Source organism: Archocentrus centrarchus, chromosome 22, assembly GCF_007364275.1.
Source record: "Archocentrus centrarchus isolate MPI-CPG fArcCen1 chromosome 22, fArcCen1, whole genome shotgun sequence".
In the NCBI taxonomy this organism is placed as follows: domain Eukaryota; kingdom Metazoa; phylum Chordata; class Actinopteri; order Cichliformes; family Cichlidae; genus Archocentrus; species Archocentrus centrarchus.
This window is the reverse complement of record NC_044367.1, coordinates 1,668,872-1,694,306: the sequence shown is the minus strand read 5'-3', so window position 1 is coordinate 1,694,306 and position 25,435 is coordinate 1,668,872. Positions and strand designations below refer to the sequence as shown.

Here is a 25,435-nt window from a genome sequence, read left to right as displayed (position 1 = left end):
ATCTGGCTTTATTTTAAAGAAAGCTTCATCATGAACGGCCACCTGTGCTGGGAGCACCTGTCACCGATACTGACGGGTCACTGAGAACCTTCAGCTTCTGTTCCGCTGTGCTGGAAACAGCGCCCCCCGGTGGACCGATCTGCACGCTCCGGGCAGCTGGGGGATTTCCTGGGCGGAAGCAGCGGAGGGGGTTTCCAGTGTGTTCAGCCCCGTCCTGCTGCTGGATCTCTGAACTGATCCCAGCTCCGTCCGCCTCACACAGACCGCACGACACGGAGACCTGAACCCGAAGCTGGACCATGAGGAGTCCGTCCCAGGCCCCGAGGTTCCGAGACAGTAGCAGGTTGACGGTTTGAATCCCGCGGAGAGGAGCCGCCGAAAAGGAGGTCCCGGGGAGTCCTGAGGAGTCCTGAGGAGCTGTGGCCTGCGGAGGAGATTCATGTGAGTCCGAGAGAGCAGGAACAGAATAAAGACCAGATTAGAGCCACAGCAGAAGCAGCGGTTGGAACATGTTAGCCGTGTTAGCGAGCTGGAGATGCTACAGCTAGCTGTGTTTACATGAAAATAACCGTTATTGATCACACACGGAGCTAACGGAGCTAACCGCTAGCCTGATTAGCTCCGTGTGTTTACATCCGCTCCAAACGGATCAATAACGCGATCGGTAACATGATCAATACCTGATGAGAGCAACAGAACTAAAAACTACAGTCAGACCTGAAGAATCGAGCTCAGAGAGAACGATCTCAGTCATTCACCTCTATTGTTCTTATGTGATCCGCGGATCAGTTTGTGTTATTGATCATCGTGTGTGGTGATAAAAATCTGACGTTTAAGGTGATCAGAAGGTTAACAAGACAGGTGTGTTACGTTTCAGGTACTACAGTAAAACTTCTGTTTGTAAATACCACAGTACTGTCAGGAGTAATCAGTGATACGGCAGGGAAAATACTCAAAAGTACTCCTCAGGTGCCGTCAGGTGAGAGCTGTGGTTTTCCAGGTGGTTTCCCATTTGAACACGTCGGGTTAGTTTCACCTTCAGCTCACCTGTCAGAGAGCACCTGGTTGTCAGCTGGCAGAACAAACCTTCATCTAGGTGGGAACATCTGTACACACAGGTGATGCAGAGGTTCTGAGAGGAGCCTCCATCCTGAAGCAGCAGATCCCAGAAAAAACGGAGACTCGGAGAACAAAACCTCCTCATTGGATGAAAAACCTTTGATGTTTTACATGTCTATCTCAGTCAAAGGCCTCTGCAGCTGCTGGCTCACCTTTAACCTGACACTCAGAATGTTCAGGGGGCGGAGCCTAAAAAACACCTTCATATTTGGAGTAAGGACGGTGATCCAGATCCTGTAGGAGCCGTGAGATTGAACTCTGACCTCTGACAGAAGCAGCAAGCGTTATAGTGCTTAAAAGACAGTAAAGCCTTTGGCCTGAGTGGATCCAGCTGACGAAACACCAGCAAACATCTGGAAGAAACAGATGTTAACACAATGTCATTATTGGTTTGTTGAGAACAGAATACTGCAGAAAAATAGACAAAGAACCCACAGCACATGAGAACGAGCTCACTGAAACTCACCACATTACGGACACTTTGAAACACACCTGGGCAGGTGTTTGGACAGCCCCAAAATAAAATGTAAAATGACTGAGATTTACGTTCGAAGTGTCTCTGATGGTGTGTTTAGCTCAGCAGATGGTGATGATGGTGAGGAGGAGGAGGGCAGACTGCTCCTTCCTCATTCAGACTCCGCAGAAAGAGCTCCAATCTTCAGCTTCGCTTCAGGATGTTTGTTCATTTCATGTCAGGCAGAGGGACCGTGTTTGGACCGTGTTTAGATCGCACAATTTAAAGCAGCATCCCTGATGGTATGGGGGGGCATTAGTGCGCATGGCAGGGGTCACAGGGACGGCTGTGAGGGCCCTATTAATCCTGAACCATGTCTCCAGGTTTAGGAGCAACATCTGCTGCCATCCAGATGCCATCTTTCTTATTCCAGCAGAGCTCGTCCTCCAGTAGCACGGCTCCATAACACACCTGCCCCACAGACGCCCCCTGCTGGGGTTCAGACTGATGTTATCAGGTGACTAATCCTTCATCAGCTGCTATGAGGAAAACCCCTCTGATGAACTGAATCCTTCCAGTTTCTCTTTCTGAGAAGTGCTCAGTCATGACTGCAGTCACCTGCTTCCTGTTGTCTCAGCAGCACACGTTAACCACAGGTGTGACATCACATGTCTGTCAGGTCCAGATCACAGATCAGTCAGAAGCTTTTGATCTAAGTGTAACGTCTGACCCAACAGGAAATCTGTTAGAATGCCACTGACTCATTCAGTGCTTTTATTTTGAAAGGTATTAGTTTGTCTGTGTCCGAGCGTCCTCGCAGAGAGAGGACTGTGTGTGTGTGTGTGAGAGATGCAGTTGATGGAAAAGTCCCCAGCATCCCTGACAGGAAGTATGTGTTTCTGTTTCTGTGTGTGTGTGGAGGTTAAAGGTCACAGCTGTGTGTGAGGTCATGAAAATGCTCACTTCAGTTTTTCACGTGTCAGCTGACCTGATGCTTCTGAAATTTCCCAGAATTCCTGCGTCTTTAAGGTGCTGTTTTGATCCTCTTCCTGAATTTATTTGGCTCAAAATTTTTCTTTTTCACTTTTTAATGATTCCTAAAATGTTAAACTTGTAGATTAACCTGCAAAAACACAGATTTCAGTGATTTCTGTTTAGCTTCTGTGAATTTTTAACCTCCTGATGTCAAACCGTGTCCACACTTTCAATTTCTGTGGTTTAGTAATGATGCAGACAGGTAAATACTCACCTGGAGCGTGTTAGTAAATGATTAAAAACTCCACCAGCTTTACAAAAACCCACCGGTCACAGTCTGCACAGCGTCATCACCACAGGTCAAACAGAAGTCTGCAGCTTTGCTGAAGAAGCAGCTTTCATTGGCTGACTGTCCAGGCGGCGCTGCCAGGTTTGTGAGGCTGCAGTGAGCGGGTTTCCCCGCAGAGCCGAGAGGTTTGCTGGACGAGGATTTGCCGTTTACATCAGAAACTGTTTGTAAACCACATTTTTAGTTTGGAGAGAGATGTGCAGACAGTGAAGTTACGATAACAAACGTTGGAAAGTCCAGTTGTTCCTCATTGTGTCTCTGACGGGCAGCCGTGATTCTCGGTTTGCATGTTTGGCCAGATTTTCCCGCACTGCCTCACAAATCGGTTTCTACAGGATGTGTGGCGGTCACGCAGCACAAACAGTCAAATCTCCAGATGATCGTAAAACCTCCATCACACAGATCTGTTTCAGCTCTGCACTGCTGCAGACTGCCAATCTTCATACTGTTCGCTGCTCAATCAAGTGATTGATTTTAATTCCACTACATCTCACAGATTAACACATGTATGAGTTAGGACCGTGAGACTATGTTTACAGGAAGAACCAGTAAGGAGCACCGAGTAATCCGCAAGATCACTTTATTTCCATCGTGGACATTTAGGAAGCATTACACGCTTAAAACCTACACGTGTCAATCACATCAGATCAGATGACTGGAGTTAAACCATCACAAACAAACCTTAGTTACAGTACACAGTAAAAATGATCATGAGTCATTTTCTGCCATACTTAACAGAAATTATTTACATTGTGACTCACAGTTAGGGTTTGGGGGGATTCGTGGTTCAGTATCAAAATGTTTATTTGTTCCTGTGTTTTAACATTCAGATTAACACGTGTGGCTGCTCGAACCATCAGAGGAAGTAACCAAAATTTACTGTGTAGGGTTAAAGATCAGTGGACCATTTAACTATCAAGTGAGGATGTACATGACCCTTTTTAAAGGATCAATGAAAACCTGAATGGAAGAACTGTGAATGTCAACATGTCAGACCCGTTTGAGGAAAACAGTCTTAAAGAGGTTCCCAGTCACTTACTGGATGTTGAAGTTGAACCTGTCAGATGTTCAGCCAGATCCAAACTGCTGAGGGATCAGGTCCACCTGAAGGATCTGGTACACCTGAGGGCTTTCCCAGTGTAAGGTGTTCAGCCAAAGACCAACTAATCTTTGGACTTTCACTTTGACATCATGAGCATCCGAGCTGAGATCGGTGTCTATCTCGTCGCCAATAACCAATAAGGTGGTTAGCCTGAGGACCAACTGTGACATCAGACTGACTGAAGGTGGAGGCTCTGAGACCATCTGGAAATGTCTCAGGCTGTTTTGTTGAGCTTCTTAACACTGAAAGAAAGGGAAACCTTTAGGTTGTTATTTACTAGTTCTTATGGATGCCACTGAAAGAAAATGTCATCCATAACCTGAAATTTGGAGTTAGTAAAATTTGGAGTTAAGTGGAAATTTCAAGTAAATACTTTCAAGTTAGAGATGGCAGGTTGGTGGGTTTTACTGGTCTGAACGACTCGAGATGACACTGGATCTTTGAACTCGCTGCCTCCTCTCCTTCACTGCATTTTCTAGTTAAACCTCAGATGAATATGTGACTGGTCCAGTTTCTTATTTTTAGGCCACGCCCCTCGCTGAACTCCACTGAGCATGTGCAAACTGGATTCATTGTTCAAACAGAATCAAAGGTTGGGTTTTAATGTTTTGTTTCATGTTTCCTCAGGTCATGTCCGCAGGGAGGAGTGCTGACGGCAGGGAGGTGCAGATTCCCCTCCAGCAGGTGGCGCCCTCCCTTATCTCGCCCCTCTCGGCAGCCCCACCCTCTCACCGCCAAACCAATCTGTGGCCTCCAAGCGAGCCTGTTGGTCAGCAAGGTAATACCATCAGAGAGTTTCAGAATAAATGCTTCTTAAGGAGAATTCACTTGTGTCTTCAGAACTTAAAAGTATGATGTGGTGAAAGTGTCATAGTGACATCAGCCAATCACTGACGAGCACAGTTAACCACATTTTGATTAGCTGTTAGCTCCCTGTTGCTAACTTTGTTCAGTCTGATTGGCCACCTTGCTCTCTGCATGTTTTCATAATGTGATTTGATTGGTCAGAAGTAGCACTGGAGAGTTTGAATCAATGCGTCTTGATTGGATGATTTGAAATGTTCATTAACACATCAGTTTATTTATTTGTGACTTTTTCTGGGTGTTGAAGTTTGCAGTGTGTGAATCCTCCTTGAGGCTGTAGACAGGTTCCCTCAAGTGCATCTCTGACCTCAGGTGTGTGTTCAGGTGTGCCCGCAGGCTTCCTGCCTATTCATGGAGGCTTCAGAGATCACTTTGTAGAAACTCCAGAAGCCAAATACTGCTGCGAGGCCTGCAGGCTGGTCCTGTGTCAGCCCCGCCAGACCGAGTGTGGACACCGCTTCTGTCAGAGCTGCATCAGCGACATCCTCAGGTGAGACGCACACAGGTAGATAGGCAACTTCCACATGAAACATTTTCACTCTGCAGATTTTGGCTGTTAGTTTGATGGTGACGCCCTCTGAGGTGGTTATGCTGATTTGGTCTGATTGGCTGCAAGTCGTGTGATGGGCAGCTGCAGTTCTTGCTCTACCCTCCAGGTGTCACTGTTTAACTTGGTGTCCTCTCTCCTGCAGTCATCCAAACCCGGTGTGTCCAGCTGACATGGAGCCTCTGTTCAGAGATAAGGTAGGTAGGAAGTGAAGTCACAGTACAGGTCATTTTGTCTTTATTGATTGATTAGTGATTGATCAAACTGTGGTTTGTGTTTTAGATCTTCAGAGACGTTTGCTGCCATCGGGAAATCATGGCGCTGAAGGTTTACTGTCGCAGTGAGGCTAACGGCTGTCAGGAGCAGATCAGTCTGCAGCAGATACCTGTGAGTACAAACACCTGAGAATCCCACTGTTTGATTGGCTGCTCTGAATAAAACAGCACCTGTCTCACCTGTGTGTCTGCAGGATCACCTGAATGTGTGTCCGTTCTTCGAGGTTCCCTGTCCGCTGGGAAAATGTAAAGAGAGGATGATGAGAAAGGAGATTCCCGACCACCTGAGCTGGAAGTGCAAACACAGAGAGACCACCTGCGAGTTCTGCAACACCAAGATGCCTCTGACGGACCTGCAGGTGAGCTGGGAAAGCTTTTGGTTTCTTCTTCTTGTTTTTTTTTTTTTTGGTGATTTTTGTTAAAAATGAAGATTTTTTTTTAACTGTTTTCAGAAACACAAAGAGACAGTTTGTCCGGCGTTCCCTGTGACGTGTCCCAACCATTGCTCCTTCACCTCCCTGCCCCGGAGCGAGGTGCTGAGCCAGTTTATCCTGAAACACCTACACTTTTCAGGTTTCATCTTTTCTGCTGCCAGTACTGATCACAGTGATTGATGCATTGATATTGTGCTGTTTCAGCTTTCCAGCCACCAGCACGACTGTCCCAAAGCTCAGGTCAGCTGTCAGTTCCACCGCTATGGCTGCACGTTCAAGGTAACTCTCCATCATCATATTCTCCTCCTCATTCTTCTCACTAAACATGTGGGAGAGTGTGACTTATATGCCACAGTTACTGCAGTTATACTCCTGTATTTATACTTCATACTGTGTATCCTGCATTTACTGTGTGTGCTGCTTTTCAGGGTTTGAACCAGGACATGAGGCAGCATGAGTCCACCTTTGCAGCTGAACACCTGAAGATGATGGCCAACAGGAACCTGTCATTAGAGAACAAGGTAACCATGGTGATTCATTAAAGTGTTGCGGTTTCCTCAGAAGGTGTGGCGTGAACTCACCTGAGCGGTCTGTTTCCAGGTGGAGGATGTGAAAGGTGAGCTGATGGAGCGGTACAAGGTGCTTCCTGCTCTCAGCAGCCGACTGTCTGAGCTGGAGAACCAGAATGAAGAGCTGAGGGAGAAGAACCGACAGATGGAGCAGAAACTCGCCACCATGCAGGTACTACCGCTTCTGCTGAGCAGTTACATAGAAGTGGCACGTTGGTGGAGTATTTGATCTCCCCGCGGTTGTGTAAGTTCCTCCCACACTCCAAAGACATGCTCGTGAGGTTAATCTCCCCTCTCTCCACAGAAACTGATGAGCTCTCATTCAGAGAAGCTGCTGGAGGTGGAGCTGGAGCTTTGTTCTCTACGTCTGCTCAGAGATGAGGTGGAGAGCCTACGAGGAACACTGGAGGGTGTACGGACGAGGCTTGCCGCTCTGGAACAAGGAGGACGCGGTGGATCTGGAGCCACAACACACACACTGGGTTAGAACCAGCTCTCTGAAGTCCTTTCAGTGGTCTGGGATGGGTTGTAGAGTACAGGGCGTCTGGCTGCAGAGGCTGGGGAACCAGCTGCAGCGTTTTAGGGCAAGTTATAGAGGTCTAAAGGGACAATCGATCAATAATCAATAACCAACTCATGAACATTCTTTTCTTTTCAGCGTCCCTGGAGGCTCAGCTGAATCGCCATGATGACATGCTGAGTGTCCACGAGGTCCGACTGGCTGACATGGACCTGCGCTTCCAAGTGCTGGAGACGGCGAGCTACAACGGGACTCTAATCTGGAAGATCCGCGACTACAAGAGACGGAAACAGGAAGCAGTGGCAGCGAAGACGCTGTCGCTGTACTCGCAGCCATTTTACACCGGATATTTCGGGTACAAGATGTGCGCTCGAGTCTACCTGAACGGAGACGGCATGGGCAAGGGGACCCACCTGTCGTTGTTCTTTGTGGTGATGAGGGGCGAGTACGACGCCCTGCTGCCCTGGCCCTTTAAACAGAAGGTACCCCTGACTTCCCGTGTAATTAACCACAGGTTGCTCACCGTGTCATCAGCAGAAGCATGAACATTGTGTTCTGATGCGGTCTGTCTCTGTCAGGTGACCCTCATGCTGATGGACCAGGGTCCCTCCAGGAAGCACCTGGGTGACGCCTTCAAACCGGACCCGAACAGCAGCAGCTTCCGACGTCCGGTGGCCGAGATGAACATCGCCTCCGGCTGCCCGCTGTTTGTGTCTCAGAGCGTCCTGGAGGCCGGGTCCTACATCAAAGATGACACCATCTTCATCAAGGTGTGTGTGTGTTGGGGTGGGGCACGTTTCCTGCAGGTCAGGGACCACACCCTGTCTCAGTTGATTGATGAAGAGTTTAACCTGTGCTGATTGGTTTAACCGGCAGGTTACCGTGGATACCTCTGACCTTCCTGAGCTGTGACCATGTGATCTGACTGATGTTACCAGTCTGCACCTGGCAGAGCAAAGGATAATGGGAAGGACCAGAGATGGAGGCTTGCCCAGCTGAGAGCAGCCCCAACAGAAGAAGACGAGGAGGAGACAGGAAGCAGCCAATCAGAGTGAACTTTATAGACTGGAAGGACAATCCTGTTCTGATTGGCTGATGGACTACAGAATTGTGTGTGTGTCCGTGTGTGCGTGTGTGAATGGATCAGTGTCACCGTGGTGACAGAACTCAGAGCCAACATGGCCGCCACAATGAGGACATTGTTGCTGCTCATTACTGATGCTGTGCATCGAGCTTTACTTCCTGGTATTACACGTTTACAGAGGCATGCTGGGAAATCCACCACACCCACAGAGTGGCTCAGAAAACTAGTTATGACCAGCTGAAACTGATCCTGGTAAAGTGAAGAGCAGTTAGTGAGGATGGTAGTACAGTTTTATCTTAAGTGGGCGGGACCAGTGAAACTGTGATGTTGAAGTAGAAGAAGCTGCTGCAGGAAATGATAGACATCTTTCAGTGCGACTTTTCAGGCTTTTAAACAGGACAACGTTCTGGTAGCTCAGAGTGTCCTGTGATAATAAAACAAAGATGTCCTTTTATTTTCTCCTCTGTGGCTGCGGTGGGTTTCCAAGCATCGACAGAATTCTTGTGAGTTGTTTGGTTCATTTGCACACTTTGAAAGTTTTGAATGTTTGTGTGGAAATAAAAACTGACAGAAAACAAACGACTCATTTGTTGTGAAGAATCAAAGTTTTTCTGCTCAGCTGAACAGAGACTTCCTCCTTTATGGTCTCCAATGAAGTTATCCATAAAGGAAATCAGCTGCCGCGACATCACTCGGTGGTTTTGACTCAGTGTTGCTGCCGCGGCAGGATCTTTGACTCTGGTGTCGCACTCCGATGTATGCGAAGACATCTCAAAGGCTGCAGGTTCTGGTGAGGCTGTCAGCTGTCCAAACTTCAGTTCAACAGATCAAAGACTGAAATGATTATTATAGATTTCAGTTCAATGATGGACTCCACACTGAAGCAAAGAGAGGCTCCAGAGGAAACTATATGAACGCACTGGCTGAACCATGAAGGACTTCAGTTATATTTACCCCCAGTGTCCATGTCTGGGGGAGATTTTATAGTTCCAGATGATAAAAACACCTTTGTTTATTTTCACTGTTTCACCTGTAGGTAGGATAGACAGTTCACTTTTACAGGTAAACCTGCACAGGAGCCTGACGCAAAGCAGAGGTCAGGGGGCAGATTTCTGTTCAAGGTTAATGAAGAAAGCACAAAGAAGGAATTTAAAAGCTCCTCCCAGTTCAGTCTGATGAAAATTAGAACACCTGCATCAGTATGTGATCAATATGTGAAAGAGAAAGATGAGTTCAGGAGTGATGTGTTTACCGAGTGCCGCGCTCCGACACAAACCGGAGAGGCGGCGGCAGACGGCAGGTGGCGCGGCTCACAGGAAGCGGCGGCTCGTTAGTTTATTTTGAACCGTAGAAGAAGGAGTGGCAGTCACCGCAGAAGAAGAAGCAGCTGCGAGTTTGGGCTTCAACTCCGAATTTCAGTGTCAAACCGAGGTAGAACCGCCGCGCGGACTCCATTACACAGAACCGGGCCCGGACCCAGCGGGGCTGCGCGGTCCCACCCGGTAAGTGTAGCTCGGCTTCGGCTATAGAACCGGAGACGGAACCGGAGAGCCGCGGGGAGCTAATAGGCTAACAGCTAGCATGAAGCGTACCGGTAAACACTCTTATTTTGAAAGGTAAAGTCATCGATAGCTTTAATTAACTGAAAACAATTAATTAGTTAATTAAAAGTAACAAGACATTATTAAACAGAAAAAAACAGTAGGGGGATTGCTCTCTGTGAAAACACAAAATCTAATCTATCAGATATAAATACATTTAAAAATGACTTTGTGCCGAAGCACCTGCTCAGGTGATGAATCTCATTATACAAATGCAGCTCAGACAGGAAGCAGCTGATGATCACCTGACAGGAAGAAGCAGGGTCTACCTGTTGGACAGGTGTAACTGACAGTGGAGACCGCTGATTGGTTTGTAAGTGTGTGTGTGTGTGTGTGTGTGTGTGTGTGTGTGTGTGTGTGTTCTCATCATGAACTGAGATGATGAAGACGGTGGTTCAGTCATACTGTTCGTCTTTACTTCCTGTGATTCTGCAAGTTTACAGTTGCTCAGGTGTGACCAGGTGAGTCTGGAGACAAGAACAAAACAAGCTCAGGGGATTACAGATTGTGACAGGTTAAAGGTCAGGAAGCCTAAAGCCTGCTTTACGATTACCACACTGACACTAACACAATTTGTTGGACTCGCTGCAGTCTGCTCCTGACCAACTGGTGGCATCACAGGCGTGGGTACAGGAAGTGAAGCGGACCAAACAGGAAGCAAAGTGACCACAGAGTTTTTTGGGGGGTTTTTTTTGCAAAAAAGAATTTGAGTTTCAGAAATACAAGTATACAGGAAAACAAAAACAAACAAAAAAATGAGCCAAGTAAGCCAGGGGTTATCTACATTAAAGAAAAAAGTTATAAGTGTAACATAAATTTAAAGTTTTGATAGCCTTTTGATTTGTTGAATCAACAAGTAATTTAAAATAATGTTCCATATCCTTTCTGAATACGACAAAACAAGGGGTTCTATTACTGAATTTACTTTTATGAATAAAGAATTTTGCCAGAAACAAAATCAGCTTTATTAAGAAGCGACATTTACCTTCTTTCTTACCATAATAATAAAAACCAAAGACAACATTTTCCCAGCATAAAACAAAATCTTGGAAGAGATGATCAATGAAAAGTCTGCTGAAGTCTCCCCAAAATTGTTTGGTCTGTAAACAATGCCAAAATAAATGAACCACTGTTTCTGGGTGGGAGTTACAAAAAGAACAATTTGTGTTAATGTCTTTTTTGAACTTTTGCATATAAGGGTTGGCAGGGTAACATTTGTGTAAAATTTCATGATACCTCCTCAACTAGTTTGTGACTAGTTGAGGAGGTATCGTAATTATGACTAGTCAAAATTATGTTTCAGATATCTGAATTAAGCGATTGCGCGTAAGCCCCCTTGTGCTGTACTGAGCTGTCCAAACAACTGCCTGTGTAAAATTTCAGGTGACTGCAATGGCGCTGGCCGTAGTAGACAAAATTATAATAAAATGCAACATTATAGGAAGAGCTCTTCAGTATGGGATATGCGGCGAGCGCAAAAATTGTGTCTGTAATTCATTTGGAGATATCTAAAACTGTAATTTTGACTAGTCAAAATTACAGTTTTAGATATCTCTAATTTAGTTTTGCCTGGTCATTATTTGCTTTCTAGAATTTAATTTGCACTAGTCAAAACTATTTATCGCCTATCTAAAAATACATTTAAGATATCTTAAATTATGGTGTCATTTAAGATATCTTTAATTAGAATTATGACTAGTCAGAATGACAAACGAGATATCTCAAATTAACTTTCTGACTAGTCATAATTCAGTTGTAGATATCTCAAATAGGTATTTTGTCTAGTCAAAATATAATTAGAGATATCTTAATTTACTAATACGTCTAGTCATAAATCAGTTTCAGATATCTGGAATATAATTGTGATGAATCGGATTTTATGTTAAAACGGTCTGCCATAAATTACGGATGTGTGACCTGTCAAATGACGAATCCGGTGACGTCATTTGAGATTTCTTCAAAGGAATTTTGACTCGTCAAAATGTAATTGAAGATATCTTGAATTATTGTTCTAACTAGTCAGAATGTAGATATCTTAAATTGCCATTCTGGATAGTCAAAATGCAGTTTTAGATATCTGAAATGTAATTACGGATAGTCAGACAAACGGATTTTACGTTAGAACGGCCTGCCATACACGCTCCCCTTTCTTGTGCCGCGAACACATTTTAAGGGCCAAACAAAACTACTGCAGCATCTGTGTGCAGCACAGAGGGAAACACAGACAGCGATTATGAGCAAGACGACAAGTACGCACTTTGCGTCCTTTTATCTGTGATGTAAACTGATCCAAAGCAGCAAGTTCAGCCTTAGGGCCCAACCTAATTCACAGCCGTGAAAATCGCATCGCTTTTCTCATGTAATACACACCATGCAGTGAAATAGCAGTAGAAAACTTTACATTGAGATGGCAGAGTCACGCCCTTCTGCCGCTTTCGTCACACGTTCTTGGTTCGAGACCAGCTAGCTTGTGGGACCCGAGTTGAACCCGTTTTTCGGCCGAGCACCGAGTGCGTTCATGGTGCAAAAACCGGTGAACGGTTCAAATACGGGCACTGGCACCCTGTCGATTGAAAAAGGGCCAGAGAGCCAGCAGGCATAAGTCAAAGTAAGTCAGCACTGGCATCGCTGCCCACTTAGGTTATGTTGTAGGCCCTGCAAAGGCTCAACACTGCAGCATAAATCATAAATCAAAAGTATACTTGCAGAGTGTAATGTGACAAAATAATTTTAATAATGATCGCTTGTGATCGTTGGGAACCGAAATTGAAATTGGATTAATTGCACAGCCCTGTTTGGGTCGCTTGAATTGCGGCACTGCTGTCTCACTGATCGATGTGATCGCGCACCTGTCATCAGCACCGGCTGTGCCGAACATTCCAGGTTACAAAAATCAACTGATGCACGACCGGCCAAAAACGCAGAGGACAGCCTACTGAACCTGTGATCGGTCTCTGTGAGGACATGCTGCTCTGTGATTGGTCGGCTGTCTGTAAGGGTGTCTCCTGCCCTTTGATTGGCTGGCTGCATGCAGGTCAGTAACAGTGTGTCTGTCTTTGTGTTCTCAGATGAAATGTTTGTGATGAAGAGTTTCTGTGGACCTGCAGGTCTGCAGCTGCGACTGTTTTCCACTAAAACTTTACCCACTCTCACTCTGTTCACCAAGGTAATGCCCACACCCTGATCAGTAACCTGTCATCCACCCCCATCAATAAAGAAATCTCTCATCCACCCTGATCAGTGCAGAAGTGTCTCATCCACCCTGATCAATAGAACAGCTTCCTGCCCCTCATCAGGCAGCTGGATTTTTCACATCTGCATAATAGAACATGTTTAAATGACGTCCTCAGGTGTTTGGTTTAAGCAGCGTGAATTTCCACCTGGGAGGTGTTTATACTCCGTCCTGCTGGGCGTCCATTGAGTTTGATCTGAATCGGTGAAGATGAGCAGGAAGAGTCCAGCTGTCTGAGTGTTAATACGATCAGTATTTTCTTCTGCCTGATGCTGAGCTCAGACCACACCCTGAGTGAAGTTCTTTGGTTCTCCTCTAACCATCAATAGGAGAACAACTTCCTGTCTGGTCCACAGAATCATGTAGCACATGTGACAGGAAATCCTCTGATGTCTCTAGCTTTAATCCTTTTTGTCTCCTTCTGTATAAAAGTGAAGATGACTCCTCCTCCGTTTCTGACTGTTGTTGGTGGTCAGGAGGATCTGTGGTCAGCTAATCAGCTGTCATGTGACGGGGATTTAAATGTAATCATGCTGCTCATCAACTTCACTTCCTGTTTGGTCTGAGCTTGGCATCAAATGCTTTTATTTCCTTCCTGTGCCTTCCTGTTAAATGGGGGTTCTTCCTCCCTGCTGTTCCCAAGTCATCTTTAGAATATAAACTGACTCGTGTGTGTGTGTGTGTGTGTGTGTGTGTGTGTGTGTGTGTGTACACGTACGTACACCTCCACCAAGGCTGAAAGGTCCCTCATGTCTTTGCCTGAGTCCCTGGATCCAGGAGATCTGAGAGCATCCAGGCGATGTGTTCCAGTCTGATTTGTTTTTCTGGAGATACCAGTGTTGAAAAAATTCCTAAATCAGCCCGAGCCCCAAATCTGGGATTTTTTAAAAGTTAAACATATGTCCTGAAATCCTAAAACTGGTCACATGACCTGCTTGGTAGAGGTGAACATATTCACTGTGAATAACCAGATTACAGCATGAGTAATCTGTTACAATATGAGTAATCAGATTACTGTGCTCTGTACAGGATCCGTGTCCTCTGTGTGATGAAGCAAAAGAGCAGCTGCAGCCATTCAGACACCGGGTGAGGGGCTCATTAGAAAAACTGTTGTTAATAAAGTTCAGAGTTAATTGAACTGAGATTATTGATTAATTGTGTGCGTGTGTGTGTGTCAGCTGGTTCTTCAGCAGGTGGACATCAGCCTCCCAGAGAACCGGCTGTGGTGGGACAGGTACAAGTGGGACATACCTGTGTTTCACCTGAACGGTCAGTTTGTCATGAAGCACCGCCTGGATGCCGCCCTACTGGATAAACTGCTGCAGGACACCGAAAGCCAATAATTCGAAAATAATCAATAAATACAAATGATCAATAAGTCTGTGGCTTCACTGTGTCATCTTTAAACAGCCAATCAGAGCAGCTTTTACTGTTACATCAGTGAAACAGATCCTGGCTCTGTTGAGTAACCTGATCCCAATACCTCATCAATATTTAACCTTCCCATAGCTCTAAGCCAATCACAGCTCATTTCCACTTGTCCGTGTGACTTGGTCACCGTGGAGACCTCTGGTGTGCTGTCAGGCAGGTGGAGGTGTGGAGGTGTGTCGATGGCGTCAGGCAGAGCAGCGGACGTTCAGTTTGCTCTGCAGAGGGCGAAGAGGAAGATCGGTGAGCTGCAGCAGCAACTCAAGTAAGGACTGATTGATTGGTACTCAATAATCCATAATTTGTCAGGCAGGTTTGATAGAATTTGTAAGACCTGATAAATCAATAATCAGTAATCTGATCAAGTGAGGATGAGGATGATCTAGATGCCAGTGAGCTGTGACGTTTAACTGAGCCGGAGGCGTCGTCCTCCACCCATCCATCCTCCGCCATCCTCTGTCCGTCCTCCATCCATCCTTGCCTGTCCTCCACCGTCTGCCCTCCACCTGTCTGTCCTCCGCCCATCTGTCCTCCACCGTCTGTCCTCCGCCCATCCTCCATCCTGCCTTGCCTGCCCTCCACCAATCCGTTGCCCGCAATTTGAGTCAGTGTTTTGGTTCTTTAAAGGAGCCATTTGATTGGCTGTCTTGAGTCCATGGAGTCAGCAACCCAAACATCAGGAAAGACCAATCAGCTTCTTTCCTGTTTAAAAGGTCAGAGGGCACTCTGAGCTGTTCTAATTGAGTAATCATAAATTGACAGAAAAATCGATCAAACCTATAAAAATGTTTTCAGTACCTCTCTGAGCTGCCCCGTGCTGATCAGTAAATTATTGATTCAGTCTGTCACCAAAATGTAACAATTTTTATTGATGGACAGGTCCTGGTTCTGATCCTGGTTTCAGGTTCAGGTCCTGGACAGCAGCAGGAAGCATGTGACCTGAGGTCATGTGATCAGCCTGCCTGGAGACCAGTGTGATGGTTCTGGAGGTTCTGCTCTACAGCAAGTTTGTTCATAAAGGGCGTTCTGCTCCAGGAGGATTCAGGAAGTATCAAATCTGAGTTTCATGAATGTTCTGACTCTGCAGGAACTCCATTCAACTGTCACACAGCCAGAACAATAAAGATTACAGGTGTTTGAAAGGATAAAGGTGTGTTTTTGTCTCAGTGTCACTGTGGGAACAAAAACTAGAAAAATGGTTCCATGTAGCTGGTTCTCTGCATGATGCTCCCTTGCGGCTCTCTTTTGGTGGTCAGATTTCATTCTGTGGCTGTGGTGGCCTTTAGCTCCTCCCCCTGATCTCAGGTGACTCTGACAGCGATCCTGATGTCAGCGTTTTTTTTTTGTTTGCAGTGAAACGAGTTCAGAGAGTCCCCAGACCAGTCAGACCACATGGATCCCCAGCAAGGAGCTCCAGGACTCCCTGGTGGACATGTACACAGGTAATACTACTTTAAATACTACTGATACTACCCCTGTACTCGCGTAATACTACTTTAAATACTACTGATACTACCCCTGTACTCGCGTAATACTACTGTAAATACTACTGATACTACCTGTGTACATTGTAATACTACTGTAAATACTACTGATACTACACATCTGCACCCAATAATACTACAGATACTACACATGTGCACCCGGTAATACTACTGTAAATATTACTGATACTACACATGTGCACCCGGGAATACTACTGTAAATATTACTGATACTACACATGTGCACCCGGGAATACTACTGTAAATATTACTGATACTATATGTGTGCACCCGGGAATACTACTGTAAATATTACTGATATGTGTGCACCCGGTAGTACTACTGTAAATGCTAGTGATACTACATGTGTGCGCCTGGTAGTATTACTGTAAATACTAGTGATACTACATGTGTGCGCCTGGTAGTACTACTGTAAATACTAGTGATACTACATGTGTGAGCCTGGTAGTACTACTGTAAATACTAGTGATACTACATGTGTGTGCCTGGTAGTACTTCTGTAAATACTAGTGATACTACATGTGTGCGCCTGGTAGTACTTCTGTAAATACTAGTGATACTACATGTGTGCGCCTGGTAGTACTACTGTAAATACTAGTGATACTACATGTGTGCGCCTGGTAGTACTACTGTAAATACTAGTGATACTACATGTGTGCACCTGGTAGTACTACTGTAAATACTACAGATACTACGTATGTACATGGGTGATACTACTGTAAACACTACTAATACTCAAGGTACTTCAGGGTTAGAGTCCTGTAGTTTAAACTGTGGCCCCTCAGCAGCGTGCTGTGCGGTCGTACCTGCCTGTGTGAGTGAGGTTTCAGACGTCAGTCACATGAAAACAGTGTGAAGGAGAAAAGCGGCTCCGTCACTGCTGGTCGCTCAAAACCCATCGCGGTGACCTCTCCGCAGGGTGTCCCGAGCATTATGTTTGACACGCTGATGATTTTGACTTTAGAATCATTGAGTTTGATTGGTGCATTTTTCCTGATTCCAAAAAATAAATCATCCAGACTTTATTGAATCCTAACGTGTCAGAAACACTTGTTTTCCTCTTAGTGAAATAAAGTCTTAAAATGTGCAGGTCTATGACACAAAGATCAGTAAGCGTGATGGCAAGCGGCCTGAGGCCCTCAGCATGTTTATCCACCAGGGGGAGCTGTTCTTCTTCACATCAGAGCACTGCCTCTGCTTACGGGAACAAACGGGTCGTTATCACCATTGGTTTAGCTGTCCTCTGAGGACCAAGAGTGTCCTGCTCCTTGTGAAGCGCGTCCTCCTCACAGTTACTGAGAGTGCTCAGTAATCTGCTGTGCAAATGTGTCTCGAGGACATCGGTATATTTGGACTTTGTGTTTGCGGTGAGGCGTTGCTGAGAGGCTGATGTTAACACAGAGGATGAAACCTGCTGGAGATCAGTGACAGCCACGATCACTGGTTACCATGGCAATGGTCATGTTACCTCCAGCATCATCTCACCTGAGATGGAGCCATTATTTATTGATTGATTGATCTACCTGTGATAAACAGAAATATTAGAAATGCTGATTGTCGTCAGGATTAATCGAGTCCTTTAAAATGCACACACAGAGTGTGTTTGAATTATTTGAGCAGAAGAAGAAAAGCTGCAGCTACAGTTTTTTTTTTTTTTAAATTTAACCCACCCCACCCCCCTTCCGTGATAATCCGTCGTCTGTCGGCGTCCTCGCTCAGATCAAACTCTGTGTGTGAAACAGTTGTGCAGGAAACAAACACAGTATTCAGTCGCCCGGCGGCTCCATATGTGTCTCTGTTTACTTCTTCTGTGGTGCCAGGAGCTTCACTCACACAGTGATGATGATGATGATGATGATGATGATAATGCAAACACTGTGGCAGGTACTGAAAGCAGTCAGAGCTGCTGATTAATGAAAACGAGAAGTGTAGCTGAATGTTGATGATGATGAGCAGGAGAAGGATATCCTGTATCATCAGGCAGGTTTTGAGTGGTGGAAGCGATTCAGGAGCAGATGGATGGAAGCCGAAATATGGAGTAAAAGATTTTTTATTTCTGGTTTTACAGAGAATTAAAAATAAAGTCTGAGCTCTGAGTGGTTGTGGAGAGACAAGGCCATCTGATAAGGCGATAAATTTGATGGTTTGTAGAGCTGCGGGCAGATTTTCTTTTTAACTCTCGCAGGTCATCATCCGTAATGAGAAGAGTAACATGAAGTCTGGCAGAAAAAGTCTGTTTGGGTCTTGCAGTGTCAGTTTTTATGTTCTTTGTCCTGTGATAGGTCAGATTTTGGAGAGCAAAGTTCAGATATTGTGAAAACGCAGGGTCAGGGTAACCCAGACCCCACAGTGTTTAATTAAAATAAGGCTGAGGGTTCCAGGAAGACTTTATTACCCTGACAGAGAATTTTATTTTCTGTGATTTAGTGAAGAAAAGTGATGAAGGTCAGCTGCAGGAGAGGAGGAGGCCAGCAGGGGGCAGCAGTGAGCTGAACACAAGGAGGTGAGGGCAGCAGCTTCTTTTACTTTTATTAAAGCAGAGAGAATCCACACTGCTTCTTCATCATCAGATCTGATCTTCCACATATGTTCAGAGCAGGAAGTGTAACGTTAGAGCAACAGTCAGGAAGGTAGATCTCTATGCTCAGAGGTTGGTAAGGTCAAAGGTTACTGAGGACATATAAAGGACACAATGAAGGTGCGACCCAATGGCAGAAGTCACCTGGATCCTTCAGCTCAAGTCGACTGGAGCACCTGAAGATGATGGAATAGATGATGAGTTTCAGGCCTTGACTGTCTGTTCCTGTCTGTATGGCAGGAAGCTCTCCGTCACATTCTCAGCCTGGGCGTCACATTAGCGGCGTTTGCATTTCACTTCCCATCTTCACAAAGTGCCGGCTGCTTCAGCTTCCTATGAATATGTTTCTCTGTGTCGCATTGTAAATCTTAATGTTCATTCTCTCAGTGCGTTGGCTGCTGTATGACGTCTTTACTCAGACCGCTGGGTACTACTCTCTCCTCTCACACACCCTAGGGGGCGCTGTAATGAACGGGAGTGAATGGAGTTAACGGCTAAAGTAATAATTCCAGCTGCTTCCAGACAAAAACATTTTATTTTGGTTTCAGTAAATCTGGCATGGATGATGTGTCTGACTTGACAAAGAGTTCAGCAGTTTGGAACGTGGGGCGCCACCTGCAGGCAGGGAGTGTTACTACAGGCAGAGATGCAACACACTGTCAAAATAAAATATATAGAAATATATAGAATATATAGAAAACTACACACACACACACACACACACACACACACACACACACACACACACACACACACACACACACACACACCAGAGCTGCTCACAGAGTTCAGCTGCTTTTATGTTTAAAAAGTCCAAATGTTTGAAGCAGCTGTGGAGGTGAAGCAGGAGCGCACACACACACACACACACACACACACACACACACACACACACACACACACACACACACACACACACACACACACACACACACACACATTCCTGCACAGAGAACAGCAGCTACTTCAGGCTGTTCAAACAAACCAGATTCTGCAGCCCACCCTCATCTAACAATACCCTGAGACAGAGAGAGAGAGAGAGAGAGTGTGTGTGTGTGTGTGTGGACCACCCACTCTGCAGATTAAACACTGTTCACACGACTGTCTCCTCCCTCTCTCTCTTCACTCCCTCTCAGCCTTGCTTGGCCTTTGTCTTACTCTTCTCTCAATAAATTAGATCTACTGACCACAGTGTGTGTGTGTGTGTGTGTGTGTGTGTGTGTGTGTGTGTGTGTGTGTGTGTGTGTGTGTGTTATTTCCACTCTCTCAGATCTTCATGATCTCCATCTGAGTGGTCCTCATTAAAAGTCACTCTGAAGCTGAATCCTGAGAATCCGTCTGATTTCAGTCATTTGCTGATCACTGGTCAATAATCTCATATTTCAGGGTTAATTAATCTCAAAAGCTGTGCACAGGACGTTCAGCCACTTTTATTGTGACAGTCTGACTGAATGTGGAGAAAAACAGACTTATAAATGGTGAGTTTGTGGTGTTTCTGCTGTGACCTTTGACCTCTTATCATTCACAGTGCACATTCATTGTCGCAGGAAGTCCTCGTCTTTCTCAAATCGTTGTGATTTGAGGATCGAGAGCAGCCTGAACCTGAACCGGCCTCTGTGATGGTGCTGAAGTCAGCTGATCATACAGCTGCAGCTGTGAGACCAGCTGACCTCAAATGATTGAAGCCATTAAATCATTGCATCACGTACTAAATGTCCTCCAGTGGAATTACAGTTACATTTAAGTGCTTATGAAGTCATCTCAGGCAGTTTCATTTTTTAGTTACATTAAAGCAGTGTATTGCTGTAGTCCCATTATTTTAGGCAGGCTTGAGTAACATAACTAAACCTCCTAAAGTTAAATATGAAGCATATTTAACTTTTGGTTTTCCATCCTGATCAGTTTCAGTATAAATGATCTTTTTCATGGTGAGCATGCTCTGCACACTGCTTTGTTATCAGTAAACAGCTTCCTGCAGCACTTGTGGTGTCACAGCTTCTAGCGAGAAGGACATGAAACAGCTGATTGCAGAGCTTTTTAGATAGCATCCAGAATTTACTGCTGTAAACAAATAATCAGCATCTATTTATATTTATAGATAATTATAGATCAGTGTTCACATCCAGGAGTCACAGAGTGCAGAAAACAAAAAAATCTGGAGTGGTTAAAAAATTAGAAGAAGAAGAAGAAGAAGAAGACAGCAGCTAAGAGAAGCGAAATGAAAGCAAAGTGGGGGATTTATGCAGTTCAAAAATTAATTTGCCTGAATTAAAAGCAAAAAAATGCAGAATAATCCAAATATTGAAAAATGTGGAGAACAGGAGTGATCTTTAATTTTTTATAGTTTGGATTCGGTTTCAGTTTCTGGATCGTTATTGCTCCTCTAAAAGCAGGTTTGATGTCATGTCCAGCAGACTCCACTGTCTGAGTAAACGGACGCTGTTCAGGATGTTTGTGATGTTCAATTTGACCAAATGAACTAAAATGAGTCTGAGACATTTCCTCTATATGTTTGTTTTATTTCCTGAAGTCCAGTGTTGATTTTTATTTCACCAAATCACTCTCACTGTGATCACCTCACTGTGAACGCGTTCCTCAAACAGGCAAATCTGACCTCAGGTGCATCGCAGTGTCAGACGGGTCAGATAACCTCACACTCCACCAATGGCAGCTTTCTTTCATTAACTCGGGCTGAGCTGACTGGACTGACTCTGATGAGTTGCCCGGGAACTGGAAGCACAGAGTTTGTTAGAGCTTCTTCCTGGATCAGGGCCCAGGTGTTTTATCTTCAGGGTGGAGGGTGAGAGGAGGCGCTGATGATGGAGTCAGAGAGGAACTGAACTGTGACTTAAATCAGCCCCAAAAGAACTTCAACCTTTACTGTGAAAGAAAAAATGAAGGAACTTCCTGTTTTGAGATTAATTTTCAGGTTTTGATTCAAATTAAAAAAAAAAAAAATCAGCACAGAGAAACTGAGTTTACGTCACAGGGTTAGGACAGGGTTAGGTTTTACCTCTGATTATTGATCGGTCGATTTCCACTCTGATAGACAGAAAAGATTTCTGAGATTTTTGTGGATTGACCAGTCATTGAAGAGCAGCAGGTTCCCTGCTGATCGGCTGATCGATTGATCTGTGATTGTGTTGGGCTTCATGTTTACTCTGTGTGTGTGTGTGTGTGTGTGTGTGTGTGTGTGTGTGTGTGTGTGTGTGTGTGTGTGTGTGTGTGTGAGAGAGCGTCCCCACCTCGCTGTGTGTCTCCTCAGCTTAATGTCCGTATCTAAATTCATGTGCGGCGTGGCGGCGGCGTGGTGTCGGCGGGCCGGATCACAGGCGGATTGTGTTGGATTTGAGCTGAAGCCTCTTTAATCATCGTAACACCGTCATTAATATTCATGCAGTCAGCTGGAGCAGCCGACACTCAGCGCTCCAAACTTTCTGCACAAAATGTATTAAAAACAGCTTAAAAAATTAATGGACTTGAGTTTATATTACATGAAGAAGAAGGGGGAAGGTGGGGGGAGGCGTGTCCCCCCTCCTCGCCTCATTGGTTAATGTAGATTGGCGCTCTGATTGGCCTTTGTGTTTTCCCTTTTTTCTGCAGATTTTCCATCTTTGACGAGACTTCAAAGCGAGCGCGAGGCATGAACGGTCATTTAGAAGGATTTAAGCACATTATCACATCTGTAATTGTACATGAATAATAAGAAGAGCCGGCGGCTCAATTAGCTCTGAGTCCACAAGGAGATCAGAGAGGGGGAGGACGGGGGAGGACGGCAGGAAATGAGAAAAGTTTCAAAGTGAACAAAATATTCAGAAATAGCTGAAATTTAGCTGCTACACAATCAGAACCAGGAGCAGAAACCAGGAATAGTTCCAGTCTTTCAGACTTCAGATTGAGTTCAGCAGTGAGATCCAGCAGTCACTGTGTTTTTATTGATCACGCACTTTTTAGAATCGGCCTTTCAGAGATCTGCAGCGGAAACAAAACACATTTAAAAAGAAACATTGGATGAAGACCATGAAAGTGTAGGAAGAATTATTTAAAATAAGATTAAAGGCAGGTGAAATCAGGAAACACTCTCCTGGAAAAGTTTAAGGTTTAAAGGAACTTTGAGGCTTCTTTAGGTTTCAGCCTTTGGAGAAGATTGAAGATCTCTGCCCGAGGACGTCACCGTGAAACTGGTGATGTGAGCAGTCAGAGATGTAGGTCAGAGGCCATGAAGGGCCTAAAAAGTGATCATTAACAGCAGTGGGAGCCATCAGAGGGGGGAAAGGTTCAGTCCTGTCTCAGTTCTGCTTTAAGTTGTGTTCAGTCTGCAGTCAGTAGGTCGGGCAGGTGGTGGTGCAGTGGTTCAACTCAAAGGAGGAACATCCTGGCCTCGGTCTTCCTGTGTGGAGTTTGCATGTTCTCGTTGTTCCTGTGGGTTCTCTGGGTTCTCCAGCTTCCTTCCACAGTCCAAAGGTGTGCATGGGTTAGGTTAGCTGGTGACTCTAATCTGGCTGTGAGAACAAGTTCTTGTACAGAATAAAGCCCTGTGACCAAAAAAGGACCGAATCATTCTCTAGCTGTGGTGACCCTGAGCAAGCTCAGCAGGAGTGGATCTGCTTCATCGCTGCAGGTCGCTGTAGGCACCAGTGTTTAAAGTAAACGCAGCAAGTGCAGATAGGGGTTAAGAGAAGAAACTCAGCAGTGGAATGGCAGAGCATGCAGGCACAGGTATCAATGCTGGCAGCAGGCTGCACCATCAGATCTACAACTGAAGCTTTAAGGTGTCCAAGAAAACCTGCTATAGCTGCTGGAGCATCTTTATGCAGACAGGTGGAGTCACAATCTGTGATGTAGTGGTGAATCTGTGTGTTCGGTTTACTCGATCATTGTTTAATTGCAGCTGAGGAGCTGCGCTCTGATTGGTGGATCTGCTAACAAGAATTGTTACAGCTGTTTCTTCTACTGATGAGGTGAGAGTATTCAGAGGCTCAGGATCACGTCAGAGAGAGACAGACAGACAGACAGACAGGTATTTGGCACCAGTTTGTTTCAGCTGTTGTCTTTCCCTGTTTTTTTTTTCAGCTAATCCCAGAGTGAATGTGGAGCTGCGACAACGTCTACCTTCACGTGCCAGAAACCAGCTGATCAGCCCCGACAGGTGGGTGCAGTACCTCTCTCGCTGTGGATGAGGGTGGAGACAAAGGTGGAGGTTAGCGGCAGCTAAATGTGTGGTTCCACCAACAAAAAGCAAAGCACAGAAAATATTGCTGCAGCCAAGAGGAAGTCACCACAGCAGATCATCTGCCTCCATCTCACCCTATCCCAGCATCCTCTTCTGTCACTCCAAACCTCTATGTCCTCCTTCACAACATCCAGGAACCTCCTCTGAGGTCTTCCTCTTCTCCTCCTGCCTGGCAGCTCCATCTTCAGTATATCCACCCTCCATCCTCTGCACATGTCCAAACCCTCTCAGCCTCTCTGACTCTGAGCTGTCCCTCTAATGGACTAATTTCTAATCCTGTCCATCCTGCTCACTCTTCCTCTGTTCAGTCATCTCAACCTGCAGACGTCAGCTGAGGGTCACTCCTTATTGTTCCTGATGTTCACAGATCAGGGATCAGCCTGAACCAAGACTTGAACACCTGGCCTCGAGGTAACATTGATCTACCATCTGTTACTGCTTTGATCTCAATTAATATATATTGTTAGATGCTTATTTCACACTTTTTATGGGTTCTTAAATGGATTGTAGTGAATGCACTTCTTCTGAGCTGCAGACAGAATCTCGCTGAGGTGTCTGTGACAACATTTATTATCTGCTCTTCACCAGCTTCCTCTTACTGATGGGAGGGTTGAGCCTTTGTCCTGTTAGTAAAGTCCCATCATACTCTGTCTTAATTCATATTGTTTAGAGAAGAGTTAAACATGTGACCCCAGAAACTGCTCAATACCAGACAGAGCTGGAAAATGTGATGGTGGACTTTCAGAAGCATAAACGGATTCAGATATCTCGGTGTCCTGTTCTTCAGCCCAGACCCCCCCCCCAGGTCCTCACAGAGTAGCACATCAGACACTGAGTTTGGCTGGCAGAGTAATCAGTCATGAAGAATTTGGCTCTTTGGTTTCTCTGATGTTCTCCTGAAGGTAGTAATCAGGAAATCTGTGTCAAAATACCCACCTGACAAAATGACTTATTGTCTGTCTGTCTGTCTGTCTCTCAGCTCCACAGCACCTCCAGGAGCTGTCGACCTCCTGCTCTCCCTCCCCTCCATCCCATAGGCAGTCAGCCTCTCCTGTCTCACCTCCACCCTTCAGGAGGTCTGTTTCTCCTGTCTCACCCCTCTTCCAGAGGAGGTCTGTGTCTCCACTGTCCTCCAGGCATTCAGGAGGTGCAGGAGAGATGGAAGTGGACCTTTCCCCCAGCAGAGGTCCTTCTCCTTGGGCACAGAGCTGTGGCGATGCCACAGATGAGGGTTCAGCGCCCAGAGGCCCTGGTAGTCCCTCCCTTAGAAGACACCTGGTTACTGCTGTGGACAGGTGAGTTACAGCAGTGTTAATGATGAGGTATAACAGCAGCCTATTGTTCTGATGATCCCGCTGAAGATGAAGTGACATGCAGCGAGAGTTTGGTAGAAAAGTTTCAGGTGTTTCAGGTGTTTAGTGTCTGAAGTTGGGTGAAGTTGTTCAGACTTTGGTGTGATGTAGCCGAGCTATAGATTATTACACGTTTCGGTAATAATGTGGCCGATATTGGAGCCTCCATACTGTGGTATTCTTGGTGCTTTTTGAACGGATTAATGTGATATGT

General features: G+C 45.5%; 3 protein-coding genes across 5 annotated transcripts in view; all 3 read left to right on the top strand.

The window, feature by feature from the left end:
- Positions 1-8,865, top strand: traf3 (TNF receptor-associated factor 3). Of its 2 annotated transcripts, none has more exons than XM_030719632.1 (14): positions 1-441; positions 4,627-4,777; positions 5,188-5,353; positions 5,556-5,607; positions 5,693-5,797; positions 5,910-6,044; positions 6,138-6,218; positions 6,324-6,398; positions 6,548-6,640; positions 6,720-6,860; positions 6,993-7,170; positions 7,347-7,690; positions 7,787-7,978; positions 8,085-8,865. In XM_030719632.1, the coding sequence occupies exons 2-14, from the start codon at positions 4,630-4,632 to the stop codon at positions 8,118-8,120; spliced, it is 1,746 nt and encodes a 581-aa protein (XP_030575492.1). In that variant the 5' UTR covers positions 1-441; positions 4,627-4,629; the 3' UTR covers positions 8,121-8,865. The 2 variants fall into 2 exon arrangements, with proteins under 2 accessions (XP_030575492.1, XP_030575491.1); XM_030719631.1 differs by having other exon boundaries at positions 91-441; positions 5,880-6,044.
- A 771-nt stretch (positions 8,866-9,636) lies between these two features.
- Positions 9,637-25,435, top strand: part of mipol1 (mirror-image polydactyly 1) — a 50,693-nt gene continuing 34,894 nt past the window's right edge. For both annotated transcript variants that reach the window (XM_030719327.1, XM_030719326.1), the window contains exons 1-5: positions 9,637-9,794; positions 15,907-15,995; positions 23,710-23,785; positions 24,237-24,280; positions 24,849-25,164. In XM_030719327.1, coding sequence (XP_030575187.1) covers positions 15,986-15,995; positions 23,710-23,785; positions 24,237-24,280; positions 24,849-25,164 — 446 coding nt within the window. In that variant the 5' untranslated portion in view covers positions 9,637-9,794; positions 15,907-15,985. The remainder of the gene's footprint in view (positions 9,795-15,906; positions 15,996-23,709; positions 23,786-24,236; positions 24,281-24,848; positions 25,165-25,435) is intronic.
- Positions 12,795-14,731, top strand: c22h5orf63 (chromosome 22 C5orf63 homolog). The gene is made up of 3 exons (XM_030719328.1): positions 12,795-12,927; positions 14,155-14,211; positions 14,304-14,731. Exons 1-3 carry the CDS (start codon positions 12,922-12,924, stop codon positions 14,466-14,468), a joined length of 228 nt encoding a protein of 75 aa, XP_030575188.1. The 5' UTR covers positions 12,795-12,921; the 3' UTR covers positions 14,469-14,731.

Coding starts and splice junctions, on each gene's coding strand:
- traf3 (XM_030719631.1), top strand. CDS start 4,630: ATGTCCGCAGGGAGGAGTGCTGACGGCAGGGAGGTGCAGATTCCCCTC. Junction 6,641..6,719: donor ACCTGTCATTAGAGAACAAG/GTAACCATGGTG, acceptor GTCTGTTTCCAG/GTGGAGGATGTGAAAGGTGA. Junction 7,171..7,346: donor AGCCACAACACACACACTGG/GTTAGAACCAGC, acceptor TTTTCTTTTCAG/CGTCCCTGGAGGCTCAGCTG.
- c22h5orf63 (XM_030719328.1), top strand. Junction 14,212..14,303: donor TGCAGCCATTCAGACACCGG/GTGAGGGGCTCA, acceptor TGTGTGTGTCAG/CTGGTTCTTCAGCAGGTGGA.